The following is a 22,082-nucleotide window of genomic DNA, read 5'->3' on the forward strand; positions in this document are numbered from 1 at the left end:
ATATTTCTCTTAAAAGTGAAATATCTCAAATTATTTGAAGAGGGATAGAACTAGTAGAGAAATGGAAGTGATACATATCCAGCTAAATGGACCATTAAAAATAGACATGAGGTGCAAACTTCCAGTCATAAATAAGTCATGGGGTTGTAATGTACAGTATGGTGACTATAGTTAATATTGTATTGCATATGTGAAATTTAGTAAGAGAGTAGATTTTATTTATTTATTTATTTATTTATTTGACAGAGAGACACAGCAAGAGAGGGAACACAAGCAGAGGGAGTGGGAGAGGGAGAAGCAGGCTTCCCACAGAGTAGGGAGCCCGATGTGGGGCTCAATCCCAGAACCCTGGGATCATGACCTGAGCGGAAGGCAGACGCTTAACGACTGAGCCACCCAGGCTCCCCAAGAGAGTAGATCTTAAAAGTTCTCATCATAAGAAAATAAATTGGTAACTATATATGGTGACATTTAATTAGACAGTGTGTAATATATACAAGAAGGAAATATTGTCAATTCAGGCGGATTAACACTAGTTTGTAGTTACTGTAAATCCTTAAATCAAAACTCAGATAAATGAAAATGCTAAAGGAAGTCTATAAGTACATGACTTCACATAATTTTGGTAAGATAAAGTAAAATATAAATTCTGACCGACATATCCTGTTGGAAGTTTTATAGCTCAAAGGTGAAGATTGGAAAAATCAGAAAACAGGAATTTTACCATCTGTTGGTCCTTATCTTTATAGAAGAGCAGATTCTTAGCGTAGAAAACAAAGTGCAAATTCAGTGATTTTTCTAGAAAGAATGTTAAGTAAAAGTAATATTAAGACTCCTAAAGGGCTCTGAAGCTGAATAGTGCATTTAGAATAGGGATGCTTTTTTTTTTTTTTTTTAAACAAAGTCGTCAGCATAACAAAAAAATTGTAGCTGTGAATGTGTGGGAAGATAGGTTTTAGGTGAACAGGAGAAGATGTTCTAAGGATTTTTGAAATAATGTTCTATTGTCTTTCTCTTTGACCATTAAAAAACCACAAGAGAACTAAAATTACCTTGTTATGCTCAAAAAGTTAAAAATATTTGTTGCTATGGAGACAGTCCTAGTCTAGATTCTTTCTGGCAGTTTAGACTTAGACAAACCCATGGGGAAGTAACATTTCATAGTTTCAGTCCCACGGCTGACAAAATTTGTTCCTGTGGTTGAGATGAAAAACATACCTTTATCTTTGGTGTTCATGGGCACATTGAAAGGGTAAATAATAATTGAAAAATTCTTGCTCACCATACCCAGATTTTATGTCAGGACTGAAACTGGTAGAAAACAAAAGAATATCAAGCCAACTAAAGAGCTGGAGTATGTATTTTAATGTCTGTGTTGGATACCTTATATTTATTTTCCTCATAGGAATTGTGGATTAATTTTTTTCAGGATAAGTTCTCTTTAGAAGGAGAAAAAAAGCATGAGTGCTTTTAAATATAGAAAGTAGCAGTTATTAATTTTGCACAGCAATAAGACCAGCTTGATTGGTAGAGGCAGCCCGTACAGGCTTTTGAAATAAAGGAAGTTCAGTTTCCAATTTCATCATTTACTAGCTGTGTAATCTTGAGTATATTGATTGACCTCCAGCCAGCAGTATTTACTGTGTGAAGTGGAGACAATGTAAGCAGAATTTAGTGCAGAATAGGTATTCAATAAGTCATATCTAATAATACCAGTCTTTGATAAATTTTTCAGACAAGCAGGATTCCAACTTAAATTATCCACGTGTGTTTCCTTATTCTTCACGGTCTCCAGGAAAGATGAACGCATAAGCTGTTTGAATCTACCCCCCCCCCGCCAAAATCTGGTCTTTTTTTTGGTTTGCCAAATTCTTACAGCTAAAGAAATTTGTCAAAAAAAAAAATTTTTTTTTTGTCTATTCGTCTTTATAGGTGATATAATGCTGAGTACCTAGTAAAACAGTAGTTATAACTTGCATAGTGTTTTATTAATGTCAGCTCTCTGTCAACTTATTTTTTAAGTAAGTTTAATTTTATGTGCTTAGAGTAAAATTTTATGTGAAAATTTTATGTGCTTAGAGTAAAATATGGATGCATTCTTTCTTTAGGCATTTTAAATTATACCTGACATCAAGTACTGAGCGCTTTTCCCAAAATTTCAAAGTCGTGGTGGTAGATGGTAAAGATGAAAGTGAGTACACCGTCAAATGGCAGGATTTCTTCAGTGGACATGTGGTTGGTTAGTATGGACTTGTTTGTTTGCCTTTGTGTCTTCGGGTGTTAGGTATCCAGATCTAGTTTGATTGCATATTTCTTGGTGGGAGGAAAAAGGGATGTCAGAGAAGTGCTATTCTTTGTTTTATCTGAGTTACATAAATTTGGAAAGAGGAACATTCAGACAGGAGGAGATGGGGATTATCTTAGCATGTATACTAATTGTCTATTTTAATGATTAAAATGAATTTTCTCCCAGTTGATAAGAATTTAACTTCTCTTGTCTCCAGGGAAGGATTGTAGGCTTCCCTTATGAGATTTTAAACAGGGAAGCTAGGAGATAAAATAATTGACTTTAGGATTCCGTTATTTATTTAAGACAGTATATCAAATGAACAATTGAGGCTTACTTCTGGAACTTCCTCTGCAGAAAAAAGAAATGGCATTAAAATCTGCAAATAGTGCAGTTCAAGCCCTGTGTATTCCAGATCATGCTTTCTGCCTCCTCTTCGTTCTTTTGTTTGTTTTTTCTTTCTCTTTCTTTCTTTCTCTCTCTTTCTCTCTTTCTCTTTTTTGGGGGGGGGAGTGGGGGTGCAGAGGGAGAGAGAGAATCCTAAGCAGGCTGCACACCTAGCACAGAGCCTGTGGGGGGCTTGATCTCACAACTGAGATCATGACCTGGGCTGAAATTAAGAGTTGGATGCTTAACCAGCTGAGCCACCCAGGCGCCCTCCTCTTAGTTCTTTCTTAACTTATAATAGGTGAAGTTATTTCGGAAGGATATGTACACGTTTGTTTTTGGTTTTGCTCTATAACACACTCTAGGTAATTCTTACAAGAGGATTGAGGGAAAGAGAAAGGTTTCAAATGAGTTGAGGCTACTCTTTAGGAGTGTGAATATCTTGCTTTTTGTTGGGGCCTGTGTTTCTTTGTGGTAGATTTCTATAGTACCTAGGCAAATTCCACTCTGATGAAGGACCTGATTGATTTTTACTGACAGTAGTGCATAGTTTATTTTTTGATATAAGTATTTCTTAATGATGGAATTTTTTTTTTCTCTTAAGGTGAACCTGACTCTAGAGTTCTAGCCCACATAGGAGATGATGATATTACAATAAGAATCAACACAGATGGGGCAGAATATAATATAGAGGTAAATCTATATGTACATTTTTTTTAGGGGGGGGGAGCTGTTAAAACCATTTACCAGTTTTAAGAAGACAAAGGTCTTTAACTATACTTCTTTTTTTCCTTGTGTCTAAAGTTTTTACCAGTGAAGTAGATGATTTTTTTATAAAAAAAAAAAAAGGTAATATTTTTTACATGTCTGAGAGGCTGTCATAAGATACACCCTGTATTTCTAAGTGCCATAATTGAGAGAAAGTCGCATGTGTGGAGTGGATAATGGGAAGAGAAAACTTTCTTTCTCTCCTGATTCATTTTTTAATTCTTTCTCTAATAATCCTCCTATAAGTGTAAATGTTCTCAAAGATAAAAGTCAGGTCTTCTTTCTCCCGTTCCCTCCTAGACGCTCAGGAAATACAAGAGCAATAAAAGGTGAGAGTTTGTAGTCTGAGAAGTTAAAAGAGGAAACTAGGAAACTCGGGCTCTGGCCACTCTTCCACTGAAGTACTAGCAGTAGAAACCAAGAACGATATATAACCATGTGTCTGATACTAGTCCAGAAAACAAAATGTTTGCCACAGATTTGTGGATTGAAGTGCTTCTGTTTCTAGGAAGATGAGACTACTCTGGGTAGTAGTGACATCACCAAAACAGAGCACCTGTGGGAAAACAGCAATTAAGGTTGGTCAAAATGAAAGTTTCATGTGTATCTGAGTGCTGATTGGGTTAAGACCGCATGCTGGTGCTATAAATACTATAACTTTTAATAACATCCAGACTGCATGGCCACTAGTCATTTGTCCATCATTGTGAAAGAGAAATGTCTGTCTCTGGCCTTGCGATCTATTTTGGTCTGGCTAGTATGTAGTCTATCTAATGTCAATGTTGTGGGGAGTCTAGTTTACCAGAGTCAGAAAATTAGCACAAATTAAATGAGCATGTGCTCCAAAATAGGCAAATCAATTAAGTCTTAAATTTGCTTAATCTTTTAGCTAGTTCGTTTTTTAAAAGTACCTTTATTTTAAAAATACTCCCTGAAATTTTCAGAAAATAGAATATCTAAAATCTAACTACTGGGAGATAGAACTACTATTAACATTTTGATGAGTATCCTTCCAAATTTTTTTCTGTACATGTATACACAAATAAGTGGTTGTACAGACTTTTTCCTCTAACATTAGGACCATACAGTATGTACAGTTTGTTATCATGCATTTTTTAAAAAAGATTATTTATCTGAGGGGGAGAGAGTGAGAGCAAGAGAGAGAGAGCACAAGCGACGGGGAGGAGCCAGGGGAGAGGGAGAAACAGACTCCCCGCTGAGTGGGGAACTGGACACGGGACTGGATTCCAGACCCTGGGATCATGACCTGAGCCGAAGGCAGCCACTTAACCAATTGAGCCACCCAGGCACCCTTGTATTTTTTGTTTAATTTTTTATTTAAATTCAATTTAGTTAGCATATACTGTAATGAATTTTTTTAAATTCAACTATAATTATGAACATTTTTCCATATTAATAAATGAAGATCTAAATTGGGTTTTTAAAAAATATTTTATTTATTTGACAGAGAGCACACAGGCAGGGGGAGTGGCAAGCAGAGGGAGAGGGAGAAGCAGGTTTTCTGCTGAGCAGGGAGCCCGGACACGGGGCTCGATCCCAGGACCTTGAGATCATGACCTGAGCCATCCAGGTGCCCCTAAATTAGGGTTTTTAATAAATGCTTGCCTGTTGGTTCCTTGAAACATGGTACCATTTATTAAACCAATCTCCCATTGATGTTCATTTTTTTTGTTTCTAATTTTTGAAATAAAAAATGCTACAGGGGCACCTGGGTGGCTCAGTCGGTTAAGTGCCTGCCTTCAGTTCAGGTCATGATCCCGGAGTCCTGGGATTGGGCCCAGGGTCAGGCTCCCAAGCCTGCTTCTCCCTCTTCCTCTGCCGTTCCCCCTGCTTGTGTGCATGCATGCACGCGCATTCTCTCTGTCAAATTAAAATCTTTAAAAAAAGTGCTATGGTGAACAGCCTGGGCACACCTTTGGTGCGTGCATATAGTCTCAGGGTAGGAAACTCTGTAGGCTGTACCAGGGTTTCACATTAGCTGCTCCTGCAACTGAGCAGCTGCACATGTTCATTCCTTTCTCTCACTGAGGTGGACGTGGGTCGGGTGGTCCTTCTCTACCTTGTAGCTTGTAGCTTTGATGTCTGGACACATATCGTTTGAGGTTGCCACGGATGGGAAACGGAGCTAGAGAAGCCCACAGCGGTTTCTAAGGGCCGGACTTGGAAGTGGCTACAGCACTTCCACCCAGGTGGGACTGGAACTCTTGTTTCTGACCTGCCTGCCAAGGAGGGTGGGAAAGATCCTCTTGTCTTGTGCTCAGAAAGATAAAACAGTGTAGGGAATGCTCAGTGTTGTTTCTGCTTATTTCCTTAGAAGAATCTGTTTTTTTTTTTTTTTAATTTTTTTTTTTTTTTAAAGATTTTATTTATTTATTCATGAGAGACAGAGAGAGAGAGAGAGAGAGAGGCAGAGGAAGAAGCAGGCTCCCAAGGAGCAGAGAGCCCGATGTGGGACTCGATCCCAGGACCCTGGGATCATGACCTGAGCCGAAGGCAGACGCTTAACCATCTGAGCCACCCAGGCGCCCAGAAGAATCTGTTTTTTAATTCAAAATGTGTACATGTAGGATCCAAGTTAAATTTGCTCAGATTCCTCACTTTTCTAAATAATTCCTTGGGGAGAATTAGCAATTCTGTTTCCAACCATATCTCCCTATCTCACTAAGTACAAAAATGGATATAATTAATATTTTATTGTGAGATGTTCACTTAAAAGTAAACTCAGCAGGTTTATTGAAGGACTTCTGCATGCAATTAATAATCTTTTAATAGAAAAAGTGGTTTATACAATGGTAATTTTTTTATTTATTGCATAATTCTTATCTGCACTTAGGTATAAAAATTTTAAAATCTTAGACATAAGAGTCAACAGGAAAATGTATACATCTTATTTTTAACACTTCACTATTAAACCTTTTTTTTTTTTTAAAGATTTTATTTATTTATTTGACAGAGAGAGACAAAGCGAGAGAGGGAACACAAGCAGGGGGAGTGGGAGAGGGAGAAGCAGGCTCCCGCTGAGCGGGCAGCCCGATGCGGGGCTTGATCCCAGGACCCTGGGACCGTGACCTGAGCCGAAGGCAGATGCTTAACAACCTAGCCACCCAGGCGCCCCTCACTATAAGCCATTACTGATTTTATTACCAAAGCTTGCTATTTATATAAATAAGCCTAGGTTAAACTTTAATTATGATTTTTTTCTCCCCACCTTTTTGCTTTGAAAATGTTCACATTTACAGAAGGATTATAGAATACCCTGTAACCCTTCATTAACTGGTAGCATAATACCATGTTTGCTTTATTGTTTCTTTTCCCCCCCTGAATCCTTCGAAAATAAGTTTCAGACATCATGACTCCACCCCTGAATGCTTTAGTGTGCATCTCCTAACAGTAAAGGTATTCTTCTACATAGCCACAATAACAGTAACACACCTGAGTAAACAAAAATAATTCTGTAATATTATTTAAAAATGCATAGTCAAAATCTCCAGTCATCCTCAAAATCTCCTTCATAGATTCCCCTCCACCCCCACCCCCAATTTAGGGTCCAAGAGGTTCTTGCCTCTTATTTAGTTATTCATCAGATGACTTTTTTCTGGCAACTTGTTAATAATGGTGAAAATAGGATTTGCTTTTACTGGTAGTAATAGTAACTACTTTTATCTTGAAATCTTTTTTTTTTAAATCACTAGTCTTTTTTTTTTTTTTTAAAGATTTTTATTTATTTATTTGACAGAGAGAATAGTGAGAGCAGGAACACAAGCAGGGGGAGTGGGAGAGGGAGAAGCAGGCTTCCTGCCGAGCAGGGAGCCCGATGTGGGACTCGATCCCAGGACCCCGGGATCATGACCTGAGCCGAAGGCAGATGCTTAACGACTGAGCCACCCAGGCGCCCTTGAAATCTTAATATATAACTGGATTCATTATTTTACATTATCTTCAAGATAGGTGTATCAGTACTTTACCCAATGAAAAAAGTTATCTTCAGATAAGTTACTTGTTGAAGGCACACAATACAGGTACAGTTGAGGCTTGAACCTGGGTATTTCTGATCCCAAATCCTGCTATCTTTTTCTGTGTCTGACTGACTACATCAGGAAACTCTTAATCTGAATTTAGAAATGTTTGATCCAAAAGAAAACATTTTTCTCTTTTCCTATTCGTAGGCCAAATGAAGGTCCCTACAGCCAAGGGGTTGGTTAGGTAACTTTCTGAGGTTTCTGCTAGCTCTGCAGTTCATTGTTTCTTAAATCTACCTCATACATGGATTATGAAAGAAGATCCACACACATACATTTGACCTTTGAACAACTTGGATTTTGAACTACATGGGTCCACTTATATGCAGATCTTTTTCAGTAGATGTATTGGAAGATTTTTGGAGATTTGCAACAATTTGAAAAAACTCGCAGATGAACCACGTAGCCTAGAAATACTGAAAAAATAAAGAAGTTAGGTATTATTGTAAGAAAATAGTATATAATACATCTAATGTACAAAATATGTGAATTGACTGTTAATGTTGTTGGTAAGATTTCTGGTTAATAGTAGGCTATTAGTATTTGTTTGGGGGGCACCAAAGTTACATGTGATGGGTTTTCAACTGCATGGGGGGGGTCAGTTCCTCTAACCCCAGCATTGTGGGAGAGTCAACTATATTTAACAGCTTTATTGAGATAAAATTCACATACTCTACAGTTCACTTGTTTGAAGTATGTAATTCATTGAGTTTTAGTGTATCCTAGAGTTACGGAAGTCATCACCACCATCAATTTTAGAACATTTTCATCACCCCCAAAAGAAATACCATACCCTTTAGCAGCCCACCACCCTTTGCTCCCAAATCCCCTAGCCCTAGGAAACCACTGATCCACGGTCTCTATAGATTTGCTTGGTCATCATATAAATGGAATCATAAGATGTAGTCTTTTATGACTGGCTTCTTTCTCTTAGAATGCTTTTAAGGTTGGGGCGCCTGGGTGGCTCAGTCGGTTAAGCGACTGCCTTCGGCTCAGGTCATGATCCCAAGGTCCTGGGATCGAGCCCCACATTGGGCTCCCTGCTCCGCCGGAGGCCTGCTTCTCCCTCTCCCACTCCCCTGCTTGTGTTCCCTCTCTCGCTGTGTCTCTCTGTGTCACATAAATAAACAAAATCTTTAAAAAAAAAAAAATGCTTTTAAGGTTCATCCATGTTGTAACCTATGTCAGCACTTCATTTCTTTTTATTGCCAAATAATATTCTGTTTTATGCATATGCCACATTGTGCTTATTCATCAGTTGGACATTTGGGTGGTTTTCACTTTTTTTCCTATTATGGATAATGCTGCTGTGAACATTGGTGAACAAGTTTCTGTGTGAGCATGTATTTTCAATTCTCTTGGGTTTATACCAGGAGTGGAATTTCTGGGTCATATGGTAACTCTATTTTTAACCTTTTGAGGAACTGCCAGACTGTTTTCTGTGGTGACTGCGCTCCACATTCTCACCATTTTACATTCCATAGTATATGAGGCTTCTGACTTCTCCACATCCTCACCAATACCTGCCATTACCTATCTTTGATTCCAGCCATCCTGGTGGATGTGAAATTGTGTCCTTGTGGTTTAGATTTTCATTTCCATGATGGATATGGAGGGATGATTTCATATATCCATATATATATAAAATATAAGTGTGTGTGTGTGTATATACAATGTTTTTTTTGTACTTTCCTCACAAGCTGCCTAGTTTGGATAAGATCACCATCCTTTTAGGAACTTGGTTCTTGAATTGGGTAACCTTTCAAATATGTTAGTTCTGATTTACTGTGACCTTGCAATAGGGGAAGTGAAGATTATTTTTTTAAAGTGCTTTCCCTGAAAGAGATAATGAGTTTTAGGCACATTGCTGCAAGTTTTCAGTCTTTTCTCCTGTGTATAAGACCTTCACGGCAAGGAGATACTAAGGAAACAGGAATGAGAAGCATACAGGGCCAGAAGGCTCATCTCCCATTTGTTGCTGTAGGTCGTCACCTGGAGTGGGGTTGGTGTGCAGCAAGCGTTACATAAATGTTTTTGAGTGATGGAAAAGGTTATGCATTTCCTTTTCTGGATCTTTTAAAATGTATCATAATTTGCACAAAATAACACTTTTTTCGTATACATATAAAACCAAAGGGTGAATAACCCATGTGTTTATTTACCAGCATAGAAACTGAGAAAAATTGAAATGATTTATTTATAAGATTTTATTTATTTGAGACAGCGTGAGAGAGAGCGCTAGTGGGGTGGGCGGGGAGGAGCAGAGGGAGAGGGAGAAGCAGGCTCCCCGCTGATCAGGGAGCCTGATGCGGGGCTCAATCCCAGGACCCTGGGATCATGACCTGTGCCGAAGCAGATGCTTAACCGGCTGAGTTACCCAGGTGCCCCTGAAATGATTTATTTTTGATAAAATGACTAGTCCATTTACTTAAATGAATGTTATCTAAAAGCAAAGGATGATGGGGTGCCTGGGTGGCTCAGTCGTTAAGCATCTGCCTTCGGCTCAGGTCATGATCCCAGGGTCCTGGGATCGAGCCCCGCATCAGGCTCCCTGCTCTGCAGGAAGCCTGCTTCTCCATCTCCCACTCCCCCTGCTTGTGTTCCCTCTCTCACTGTCTCTCTCTGTCAAATAAATAAATAAAATCTAAAAAAAAAAAGCAGAGGATGTTGTAAGAATCGAGTATTTAGGAATTCTTATATTTTGCATCTCAATTATGTATGTTTTCTGTTTTAGCCACTTTGGAGACTAATTAATGATACTAAAGACAAAAGAATGTTAGTTTATAAATCTGAAGATATCAAGAATGTTTCACGTCTACAGTCTCCAAAAGTGTGTGGTTATATAAAGGCGGATAATAAAGAGTTGCTTCCAAAAGGGCTGGTAGACAGAGAGCCACCTGATGGTAAGACTTAAAAATATATTTCAAATAAGAAACAAGCGTTATGGCTGTCTTCAGTAGGGGTGGTTGTTAATTTGATTAGTAATTATAGAATTTGGCTTGAAAATAGAGTTTTATTCAGAAATTTCTTTAATTCTTTTGCCTATAATGTAAGAACTGAAAACACTAGAAAATAATGGTAACAATAAAGATTGGAAAAAGTCTACAGAAAAGGGAAATTGTGTAATCTGAGAGAAATTTTTTTTGTAAATAGATATTAAAGAAGGATTGATAATATATAGTGTTTAAGCGGATGTGGAGAGGTGGGAAAAATTTTTTGTTTGGGATATTTAGAAATGACAAAATAATAAGTACTGTTGAAAACAATCTTTGGAAAAGTTTATAATCTTTGGAAAAGTCTTGGGAAAGATCACTTTATATATATATTTACATAAATAATATTTATTTAAGATTTCTAAATTTTTAAGATTTTATGTGTTTGAGAGAGAGAGAAATCACGAGTTGGGAGGGGGGGAGGGAGAGAGAGGGACAAGCAGACTTTCCGCAACGCGGGACTCCATCGCAGGACTCAGATCATGACCTGAGCCAAAGTCAGACGCTTAACTGACTGAGCCGTCCAGATACTCCAGAGATTTTATTTTTAAAGTAATCTCCGCACCCAATGTCGGGCTTGAACTCACAACCCTGAGAGCAAGAGTCGCCTGCTCTACTGACTCTGCCAGTCTCGCGCTCCAGGACAGATCACTCTAGGGTCATTTAAAAACCTAACCATCTTGGAGAAATACTCTACTATCCTCATTTTTGAAAACTTAGAAAATATGACTAACATTTTAGTGTATAAATAAATTCTCAATTGGGTGTTTGATAAGAAAAATGACCTATTACCATAAACTCATTTTTAATGTCTGATTATCTTCATAGTTTTACCACTATTTTGCTTAATTTGTAAACTTCTAGAAGAAAATGACAGTTTCATAGCCCAACAATAGATTAGATGATTGTTTTACTTAAGTACTTTTTTAGAGTTTCCTTATTTTAAAAATTAAGGAGGCCCTTTTCCTTGGTTTTGAATTCTAAGATTTTAAAACCTCATACTACTTTTTACTTTTCTGTCTTCCTCCAAATTGTTTTTTGGTTGAAGATATCTTTAAGGATACTAAGCTCAAATAATGTTTGTTTCAAAAATATGCTAGATTTAAAGGGTTACTATAAAAAAACTCCTTGTTTTGATGAATTTTGATTTAATAGTGCATACAAATTCATATTAGAGCTTGTTCATCGAGTGAAGAGAAGAGCTGACCCTAATCCCATGAAGAACACGTGTAAATTGTTGGTGGTAGCAGATCATCGCTTTTACAGATACATGGGCAGAGGGGAAGAGAGTACAACTACAAATTACTTAGTAAGTATCTGATACTGGATCAGGTCACTGGACACAAAAATCAAGGTAGGTAGGCAAATTCCATTTAAAAGAAGACTGCTATGGTGTGAAATGTAATGAAATGAGATCTGTTCCAATTGCTCTCTTATTTCCTAAAATAATGGGGAGCTCTCTGAGGTTCTTAAATTACTCTGTAGAGATTCTAGTGTCAAGTTTTTGAAAAGCCGTTATGCCCTTGAACTAATATTTTCTGCACATTAGAATTCTTATACATATTAATGTTTAGGGAGAGTTTGTAACATAGGCCTCCCTTCTTTATTCAAGTGATCTCTTTGAAAATAGCAATGACATATGGATGGATGGGTGCTCCAGAGTGGGGAAAAAAAGTATTTGTCTGAACCTGTGTGTATTCTCTGTTTATATGTATATTTCAGAGAAGATGGTCAGTTTGGTTTTTGTTTAAAATAGCTAATTGTTGGAATATAACTTCGTGGAGTAGATGGGACTTTCATGGTCATAACTAACTATAGGGCAAAGATTCAAAGGAAAGATTACAGAAGTATTGACACTGGGTATTTTGAGCCTTTATATTATTATTTGAAAAGCCAAGGGAATCCCATTTCATGGACATTTTTTGTTAGTATGATCTCATTCGTCATGTTAACTTGGCACTGACAAAATGTTGTTGAGGGAATAAAAGAGAATGCAGCTATTCATGAATCAAGAGTGTAGGCCCCAAAAGACGCCTTTCTCATTGCCTTGCTTTTTCCGTTCTCTCTGTTTTATTCATACCCTCCCTCACCCTTCTTTCCCTCCCCTTCCAGTGTCAAGTGAAAGAATTTATTATGAGGGTAGTAGGAGTAGTGTGTGAAGTCACTGCAGTTCTTGTTTCTAAGTAAGAGAGATTCTTTCTTGAAAAAGTTTCTTTCTTAATATGGGTTTGTATTAAGGGGTTTTAATTTACTTTTTTGTTCATTACACCACAAATATGAATATAATGAGAGGTCCAGTCTTAACAGTTGCATTTCTTAGTTTTACACTTATTATAAGCAAAGAACAGTTTTTAGATTTCTAATGCGCTTCACGGTTGCTACAACAAGCCTCATCTAGCCATTTTATGAACAACAGAATAGTCTGAGGAAGAGATGGGTAATGAGTATTATGTTCTTACGTAGTTGGAGTCACCCTTGTTCCTCCTCCCCCCAACCCAGTATTCTCTGTCTACCTCACCTGCCATCCAAAACAGAGGACAGAAGAAAGGGGGACCGTCCGGTGGAAGCTCACTCCTCTTTCTCTCTGCCCAGTCCTTGGTGCTGGACTTTGTCCAGTGAGGGCCGGGGGTAGATTGAGCAGCATCTGTCACTGCCCCTCACCTTTTTCTGAGGAAGGGTTCTGAGGTTCTTGCCGAGAGATGGAGTGGAGATGGACTGCTTCTTAGAAGGGCAAATTTTAGGTACACTGGTTGACTTTTAACTTTCATTTTTATAGTTGATTGAAATGGCAGTTTTTTAGAAGCCTGTTACTTGATATTTTGGTTCATATGCAATTGATCACCTAAAATTTGAGATGAACTGTACCACTTCTTGATTCTAATAATAATACTCTTAAGTTTGAGACTAGGAATAATTGTTTTGTTAGTGTGATCAATGACAAAGAATAACATCTTAATGCTAGTTTTGTGATTGGTGGAAACTTATACAGTGGTATTTTCTCTAAACTGACCATTTTAATCCCTGCAAAATTTATATTATGTTGCAGAGTGGTAATACATGTCTTTCTCTCACTCTTTTATAAACACAGATAGAGCTTATTGACCGAGTGGATGACATCTATCGGAACACTTCATGGGACAATGCGGGTTTTAAAGGTTATGGAATACAGATAGAGCAGGTATTTACCAATGGATGTGGATGTGGCTTTTATTACTCTGCTGAGTGATGTGATGCAGATATTTGTCACTTGTATTCAGAACCCAAAAACTGATCTGCGACTCTAATCTTACAAATTTTCAGATGCCAGTGATTTTTATCTGATAAATTGTATAGTGTTTTTGAATTATTTACAGATTGTGAAGTCTTTTGTTCTTAGGCTTATTGTAGGCAGAAAGCCTTTTTAGGCTGCTGTGATCTCGTCTTTCTCTGAATTTATGTTGTTTTTATCCCCTTCATTGTTTCACTTTTTTTGATTATGCTTTATGTCTTTAGTTAGAATGTTGGCACATATTGTTGAAACCTTAGAAAATTTACTCAGAAATACTGTGTACATTTGTAAGGCATTTATGCATATAGAACCAGTAGATCTCTTTTCCCCAGAATTTTCTGGTTTCTTCTAATCTGTGGATAGAGCACATCCAGTAATGGTGTATTGATGTCATCTTAGTTATATCTCATAGTAAACATTGTTCGAAATTGATAAGACTAATTAAAAAGACGTCTGAAGTTGGGTATTGCTTTGGACGGATACTTAATATGTAAATTATTATCTCTTGTTTCTTCCAGACTTTTTGTACTAAATTAACCATATTCTTATAGGTTCTGTAGTATAGAATTTAGAGATTAAGAAACAAAACTTCTGAAATCATACATCATACTATATAAATGTTAAACTTTTATAGTACTTGTATGAAACTAAGAGAATTATTTTTCCCTTTTCCATTCTCTTTTACTGTTTTGCATTTTCTTTTAAGTTATTATTTGAATAGGTAATATATACACATGGTACAAAAGCCAGTGAAAAGTAAGTCTCTTCAACCTCTTTGTCAAACCAGTCCCTTTCCCCAGAGACATCCACGTCACAAGTTTCATAAGTATTGTCCCAGAGAGATTTTGTGCATGCATAGCATGTGTATGTATATGTGTGTATTTGACACATGGTGGTATGCTCTACTCTTTTGCACCTTGCTTTTTCATTTTGCGAATATGTTGGTGATTGTTCCATTGTGGTACATAGAAAGCTGCCTCACTTGTCTAAAATAGCTGCATCATGTTCAGATTTTAGGGGCCCAATAAATAAAACTCCGTTTTGCCTTAAGAAGTTGGAACCACTTGGAAAAATAGGTGCAGTGTAGGAGATTGAAATACCAGCTTTATAATAATGATAATGGATTAGACAGTGTGATTTAGATGTACAATCATAGTGGGCTTTTGTTTCATCCCAGAATTGATCTTGACCACCCGCCACCAAAGCCACAGAGCCCTCCCCTGTGAGCCTGCCACGTGGTGGCAGAGCAGCCCAGATTACACCCCTCCAGGCAGGTCTAGCCAGCGGAGAGGCCAGAAAGGGCTGAGCTGAGCCTGGCTTTGTTCTTTGCCCTAAACACCCTCACCGGTCGATAACGTTTCATCTCCTTCGGAGGAAAGCCTTTGTTCCCTTTTTATTAAAGCAGGATTAACATGAATTTTTACTGTATGTACAAGGAAAAGCCCCTGTTCTTTATAATCTTTTATTTCTATGGGGTGCAGTGACAGACATCTAATTGTTCTGTGTCTCTGAATCATTGACTATAGTTGGAGTGAATATTTTAGACTCAGGGAACCCAGGTTCTCATTTTGTCAAACTAAATGTAGAGGAAATAAGAGTTTAGGAATACATTTATAAATTGATAAATAAGTCATTGACATACATGTTTTCCATAGCATATGCTTCTCAGTTTGTTTTTAAATGAATATTAGAGCTGAAGAATTTTATGGAATTTTGGTTTTAAAACATTTTTTCTAGAATGGCAGATGATCTTATTTTGAATAGCTAAAACAGTGCAGTATTATTTCAGTCTTGTGACTTTTTTCTGAAGTGTTCTAAGTATATTGTCTCTTTAAGTATAGATCCGCATTCTCAAGTCTCCACAAGAGGTGAAACCTGGTGAAAGGCACTATAACATGGCAAAAAGTTACCCGAATGAAGAAAAGGATGCTTGGGATGTGAAGATGTTGCTAGAGGTAGGTGGTGGAGTCCCAGACATGATGCTGTTAGTGCCCTTTGTGGTTTCTAGTACATGGGGCATGTCTGCATCAATGAAGGGGCGCACTGAGAAAGGTCATTGAAAACCAGGAGCAGTCCACCCCAGCTAATGCAGCAGTGACCTCATCCCTGGAGCAGGGCAGACAGCAAGACGGGCCAAAAAGTTGTGAAAATGAAAAATGCTAGAAAGTGGTACTTCTTGATCTTAATATCTTTGAGAATCTAGTTGAAGTATTGGGACTTTAGAAAATGTATACTCAATATAAACATTTTTTGCACACCATTTTGTTCAGGTTTCTTTGAAACTTATCAGTAGATCTGTTAGGTCAGTAATTGTCAAACAGTATGAAAATGTATTAGTAGAAATATAACTTGAAGATGTGGAAGTTTTCTATAGGATTTAAAAATCTTTGTGACTGTATTCTGGTAATCTGAAGATAGCCTAAACATTCTATGCCATATGATTCTTGCCTCGACTGGGTATGATTGATCCTTTTTGCCACATATTTTAGTGTCTTGAGTTTGTGTATATGATCGCTTTGTTGTAAAATCATCTTCTGTGAAGTGATAGTGATCTTTTAATATGTTAGTAAGTGTATTGGTTTCCTGTGGCTGCTCTAACAAGTTCCCGAAAATTCACAGCTTATAACATTTATTTATCTAGTGGTTTCCATGGGTTAGTCCATGTACAGTGTGGCTCATCAGTCTCACGGGGCAAAAATTAAGTTTTCAAAGCTTGAGTGGAGTTAAAGGATATTACCAGCTCTTTTTCCAGGTTGAGATGCATAGAGTGCTGCATGTGTTCAGTACTCCACTTGCCGTCTCTGCGGTGACCCACTTCCCCCAGAGCTTGAGGCAGCACCGTTCACCTCTCAAGAGGCTCGGCAAGGATATAAGAGTGCCAGTAACAAAGCACTGCAGACTGGTGGCTTAAACAGCAGAAATGTATTTTTCACGGTTCTGGAGGCTGGAAAACCAACGCAAAGTTAAAACAAAAACCCTAGGTGTTTTTGTTGGCTCAGTCGGAAGAGCATGCAACTCTTGATCTTAGGGTTGTGATACCGAGCCCCATGTTGGGTGTAGAGGTTACTAAAAATAAACTTAAAAAAAAAATACATACAAAACCAAATAGAGTCCTTGAAATACTTTAGAGGAATCTGTTTGGTATTAGGTGCCGACATCCCCTGGAAGGAGTAGTCAAGCCCTGAGACTTAACAGAATTGGCATGTCTCCAGGACCAGGCTGCATGGCTTCAACCAGCCCTCTTGGTTTTGAATTGCTATAAGAAGCTCCCAAGTTCTTCCCTATCCCATCCCCCTCCCGGACTAGATGGTACTCCACTTCTTACCTATATAGGTGGGTGAAAATTGTATGTAAGGAGCATAGTGCTGCACAGTTTTGTGGTTGCTGATGTAGAGCTGCAGTCAGTCATGTGGTATTTTCCAGTGTCTGCTGAAACATCTTTTAGTCTGATGCAATTGTTAATCTAATTAAGAGTACTTTTTTTCTTAAAGCAATTTAGCTTTGATATAGCCGAAGAAGCATCTAAAGTCTGCCTGGCACATCTTTTCACCTATCAAGATTTTGATATGGGAACTCTTGGGTTAGCTTATGTTGGTTCTCCCAGAGCAAACAGTCATGGAGGCATTTGCCCAAAGGGTAAGTCTTCCATTTGTTGTGTGGATATGTGAGAATGGCAGACTGATTAGATTGTATTGTAATCCTGTATTAAATAAGCAATTTGTCTCTATTTTCTTTGTCCTCTAGCTTATTATAGTCCAATTGGAAAGAAAAATATCTATTTGAATAGTGGATTGACCAGCACAAAAAATTATGGTAAAACCATCCTTACAAAGGTATGTTCTCTTATTTTTTAAAAGGATAGATTTTGAGTTTATTGTAGTAGAACCTCAGTTGTATATATTTATGTAGGTATCTTTAAAAAAAGTAATGCGTACTTTTGTTTCTGCCTAAAAAAATAACATGTGTTTTGGTGGGAAATGTGAAAATAAAAAATATAAAGAAAAAGATAAAAAGCTACCTGTGAGATTTCTTTTGAGACCCATCAGGGTCATTGTTTTTCCTGAAGACACCCCTCCTGGAGCCCTTCATCCTGTGGTTTCTCTGCAGGCTACTTGGCTCCCAGTCCTGCAATGTAGCTGTCATTTGAAGACCTCCCCAAACTCCCTCATTTCCTGGACTTCATGTCCGTCCGTCCGTCCGTCCGTCCGTCCGTCCGTCCTTCCTTCCTTCCTTCCTTTCCTCCCTCCCTCCCTCCCTCCCTTCCTCCCTTCCTTCCTTCCTTCCTTCCATTTATTTATTTGAGAGAGCAAGTGAGAGGGAGAGAGCACTTGAGAGGGGAGGGAGAGGGGAAGGTCAGAGGGAGATGCAGACTCCCCGCCAAGCAGGGAGCCCGATGCAGGGCTTGATAATGGGACTCTTGGATCATGACCTGAGCTGAAGGCAGATGCTTAACTGACTGAGCCACCCAGAGCCCCTGTTCTTTTTCTTGATTTATACCATCATTTTGGTGTAGCTATTTTCCAGGAGCTTCCTAAGAAAAGGGTACATGAGAGGCAAATTGAGATTTTTGCATATCTGTAATTGTGTTTAACCTTCTCTTAAACTTGATTGATAATTAAATTTTCTCAGCATTTGCAGACATCGCTCCATTGTCTTCTAGTATTTTGTGTTACCGTTAGAATCTGAAGTCATTCTGATTTTTTATCCTTTGTATGTGACCTGTTTTTTTCCTCTAGAAGATTTTAGGATCTTGTTTTTGCCCAGGTATATCCATTAGGAATATGTTAGGCACATTCCAGCAAATCCATGCGACTGAAAATCCAACACAGCGACTTAAATAAGAGGTGTGTTTGGTTCAGTCAACAACAGGGTCATGGATAGCATCCGTGGGTGCTGCAGCAGCTTAGTGATGCTCTCAGGGAGCCAGGATCCTCCCAGTTTTTACTCAGCCCCTTTGAGCACAGGCCTTTGTCCTCATGCTTATCCTCTGCTCACAAGGTGGTTCTGTTCGTGCTGCAGAAAGGAGGACAGAGCCTCATCTGTCCCTTATAAAAAAAAAAACCTCTGGAGTCCCACCCACTGGCTTCTGTTTATATCTCACTGGACAGAATCGGTCATGTGACTGACCTACCTTCAAAGAAATATGGGAAGGTGGCTATTTTAACAGAGTATATTGGCAACCTGAGCAGGATTAGGATTTTTTAAGGAAGGAAGAAGAGGAGAATGGATATTGATAGGAAATACTAGTTTCTGATACACTGGTAGTTTGGCTATGACGTTATAGTTGGTGTTGGTTTTTTATCCCACTGTGTTGGGCCCTTCAATCGTGACACTCCCAACTCCCACAGTCCTACTGCTAATCTGTTGTTGGTCGCATTAATCAGGACCTCATTTAAGAAAAGCAGGGCCTAGTTGGCCACAGCAGCTGACGGTTGGATATTAAGTCATAATGTTTACTTTGCATGATCCTTTAAGGAAGCTGACCTGGTAACAACTCATGAATTGGGACATAATTTTGGAGCAGAACATGATCCGGATGGCCTAGCGGAATGTGCCCCAAATGAGGACCAGGGAGGAAAATACGTTATGTATCCCATCGCTGTGAGTGGAGATCATGAGAACAATAAGGTATGTATCTTTTGGAGCATTTTTAGATTAGGAAGGAAAGAGGCTATGTTTAATTATAATGAGAGCTCAGAAAAGCCTTCCATTCCAGGGATGGAACTGCAAATTATGAAGTACCTTCAAACTTGGTTGTGTGTTTTAGAGTGAAATGAGGACCATCAAATCTGGTTGAAGCTATCATTTGGACTGTTATCAGAGTTAATTGTGTTGATTGGGGCTATATGAAAAATTCGTGATAGTAATGGCTTGTGCTGGAGTTCTAGATGGCAAGGTCTGGCGCAAGTTAAAAATTTCATGTCATTTCTTTTTTTTTAAAGATTTTATTTATTTATTTGACTGAGTGAGAAAGCACAGGCAGGGGGAGAAGCAGGGGTAGAGGGAGAAGCAGGCTCCCCGCTCAGCAGGGAGCGCCTGATGTGGAACTTGATCTCAGGACCCCAGGATCATGACCTGAGCCAAAGGCAGACGCTTAACCGACTGAGCCATCCACGCACCCCAAAAATTTCATGTCATTTCTTATATAAGCTGTTGTTCCTTTTAACTCTCCTTAATTTGCATGTTTTCATAAACTTTTGCAACAAAATACATAATTTGCCAGACTGTAAACCTCCGGGGGGAAAGGCCCTTGCTTATCTTGTTCACAGTTCTGTCTCCAGTGCCTAGCAGGGTACCTGGCACGTAGCAGTTTGAGTAAATAAATGAACAGTTTGCTGCCGGGGGTTTCTGAGAGTACACGAGTCCGTGGGAGAAACTTTAAGAGTGGCCACGACTGGCTCCTAGACTCTGACCTGAAAGTGCTCACAGACATCTGGTTTGTGCATTTCACTTGAAGTTAAGCAGCACAAAGCATCATGAGAAGAACATACTGGTGTTGTTGCCAAGTTAGAGAGGGCTGACTAACTGGGAAAGATGGTGAAGTATTTCTCCTGGTTTCCTTTTTCAAGCCAGGGTGTGGCACTTTAAAGCCTGGCAGGGAGCTAGAGGAAGGGATTACTTTTGTGTTTCCCTGGCCCTGACCGTGCTTTTGGAAGTTTCTTTCTCGTGTTCTTTTTGTCATCTTTTTCCTTGGCTATTAAGTATAAACGGTCTCTTCCTCTCTTGCTTTGCATCTTAAGTTTTGTATTTCCTCTGCTTGACAGCTTGCGCCTGAGGCGCTTTGCCCTCTTCGTTTGCCTGTTCTTCCGACTTGTCACATACCCTGTTGAATTTTCCTCTGTTTTTCATAGTTGTCTCTGTATTTCATTTTTTTAAAATTATTTATTTTTAGAGAGAGAACGTGTGCACGAGTGGGATGAGGGGCAGAGGCAGAGGGAGAGAATCTCAAGCAGACTCCCTGAGGAGCCCAACATGAGGCTTGATCTCATGACCCTGAGATCACGACCTGAGCCAAAACCAAGAGTCAGATGCTTAGCCGACTGAGCCACCCAAGCGCCCCTGTCTCTTCATTTCTAATCATGTACATTCTAGCTCAGTGCTATTCAGTAGAAGGTTCTGGCATGACGGAAACATTCTGTATTAAACAGCAACCCCTAGCCATAGGTGGCCATTGAGCACTCCACATGTGACCGGAGAGACCAAGTAACAATTTTAAATGCTGTTTTATTTTATTTTATTATTCTTTTTAAATTATGTTTTATTTAAATTCAGTGGTGATTGCCTGGGATTGGAGCTGGGAATGGGAATTAACTGAAAAAGGACATGAGGGACCTTATTGGGACATGTCCACAAGTTGATTTATCGTGATGGCTGCACCACTTGGAAAAGTTATTGGAAATCACTGATTTGGACACTTGAAATGGGTGAATTTTGTGATATGTAAAATATGCCTTAAAACTTTTTTTTTTTAAGATTTTATTTATTTATTTGACAGAGACACAGCGAGAGAGGGAACACAAGCAGGGCGGGTGGGAGAGGGAGAAGCAGGCTTCCCGCTGAGCAGGGAGCCGGATGTGGAGCTCGATCCCAGGACCCTGGGATCATGACATGAGCCGAAGGCAGACGCTTAACGACTGAGCCACCCAGGCGCCCCATGCCTTAATAAAGCTGTTGAAAAACAACAACCACGCAGTGTGGGAGCAGAGGGGAAGTGGTGAGGGTACAGAGGAGTTAGGAAGCCATGAGTTGATCATTGTTGAAGCTGGTGAGGGGCATGTGGGCGTTCACAATACCATTCTGTCCATTTTGCAGCTGTGTGAACATTTCTATAATAGAAAGTATGAAGTATGTGGTGAGGAAAAAGAAATTGTAATAGCCACATTTGGCTCCTGGCTGTAGTATTACACAGTGCATTCTATAGTCATTTGCTTCTTTGTTAGGAGGATGGTGTGAGTACTTTGGGGGAAATTACCTTACTTTGCAGACTCTTGCTCTACAAGTTCTCCGTAGTGAAATTTCCCTGTGAGCTCTTCCATGGCCTTGTAATGACTTCTAAGGAGAACAGTGCCTGGCCAGAGCCTCTTTTTTTTTTTTTTTTAATTCAGGAGGTTGGGGCACCTGGGTGGCTCATTCGGTTAAGCATCTGCTTTTGGCTCAGGTCATGATCCCCCAGAGTCCTGGGATTGAGCCTCACATCGGGCTCCCTGCTCAGCAGAGATTCTGCTTCTCCCTTTGCCCCTCCCCCTGCTCATGCTTGCTCTCTCTCTCTCAAATAAATAAAACCTTAAAAAAAATAAATTCAGGAAGTGCCCGTCATCCACATTGGGCGTAGAGCTTAC

At 39.0% G+C, this 22,082-nt stretch overlaps 1 protein-coding gene across 5 annotated transcripts in view; it reads left to right on the forward strand.

Annotated features, from left to right (window-relative positions):
- The window catches only part of ADAM17 (ADAM metallopeptidase domain 17), a 52,384-nt gene that overhangs the window by 14,860 nt on the left and 15,442 nt on the right, over positions 1-22,082 (forward strand). For 3 of the 5 annotated variants that reach the window (XM_031032657.2, XM_081797218.1, XM_006737555.3), the window contains 9 exons: positions 2,109-2,239; positions 3,279-3,367; positions 10,217-10,385; positions 11,651-11,784; positions 13,564-13,653; positions 15,585-15,698; positions 17,235-17,379; positions 17,488-17,576; positions 19,219-19,371. In XM_031032657.2, the coding sequence (XP_030888517.1) occupies positions 10,256-10,385; positions 11,651-11,784; positions 13,564-13,653; positions 15,585-15,698; positions 17,235-17,379; positions 17,488-17,576; positions 19,219-19,371 (855 nt within the window). In that variant the 5' untranslated portion in view covers positions 2,109-2,239; positions 3,279-3,367; positions 10,217-10,255. Of the gene's footprint in view, positions 1-2,108; positions 2,240-3,278; positions 3,368-10,216; positions 10,386-11,630; positions 11,785-13,563; positions 13,654-15,579; positions 15,699-17,234; positions 17,380-17,487; positions 17,577-19,218; positions 19,372-22,082 lie in introns of those variants that run through there. The other 2 variants (XM_081797219.1, XM_081797220.1) reach the window with 2 other exon arrangements.

Source organism: Leptonychotes weddellii, chromosome 10, assembly GCF_054177405.1.
Source record: "Leptonychotes weddellii isolate Sample4059 chromosome 10, ASM5417740v2, whole genome shotgun sequence".
In the NCBI taxonomy this organism is placed as follows: domain Eukaryota; kingdom Metazoa; phylum Chordata; class Mammalia; order Carnivora; family Phocidae; genus Leptonychotes; species Leptonychotes weddellii.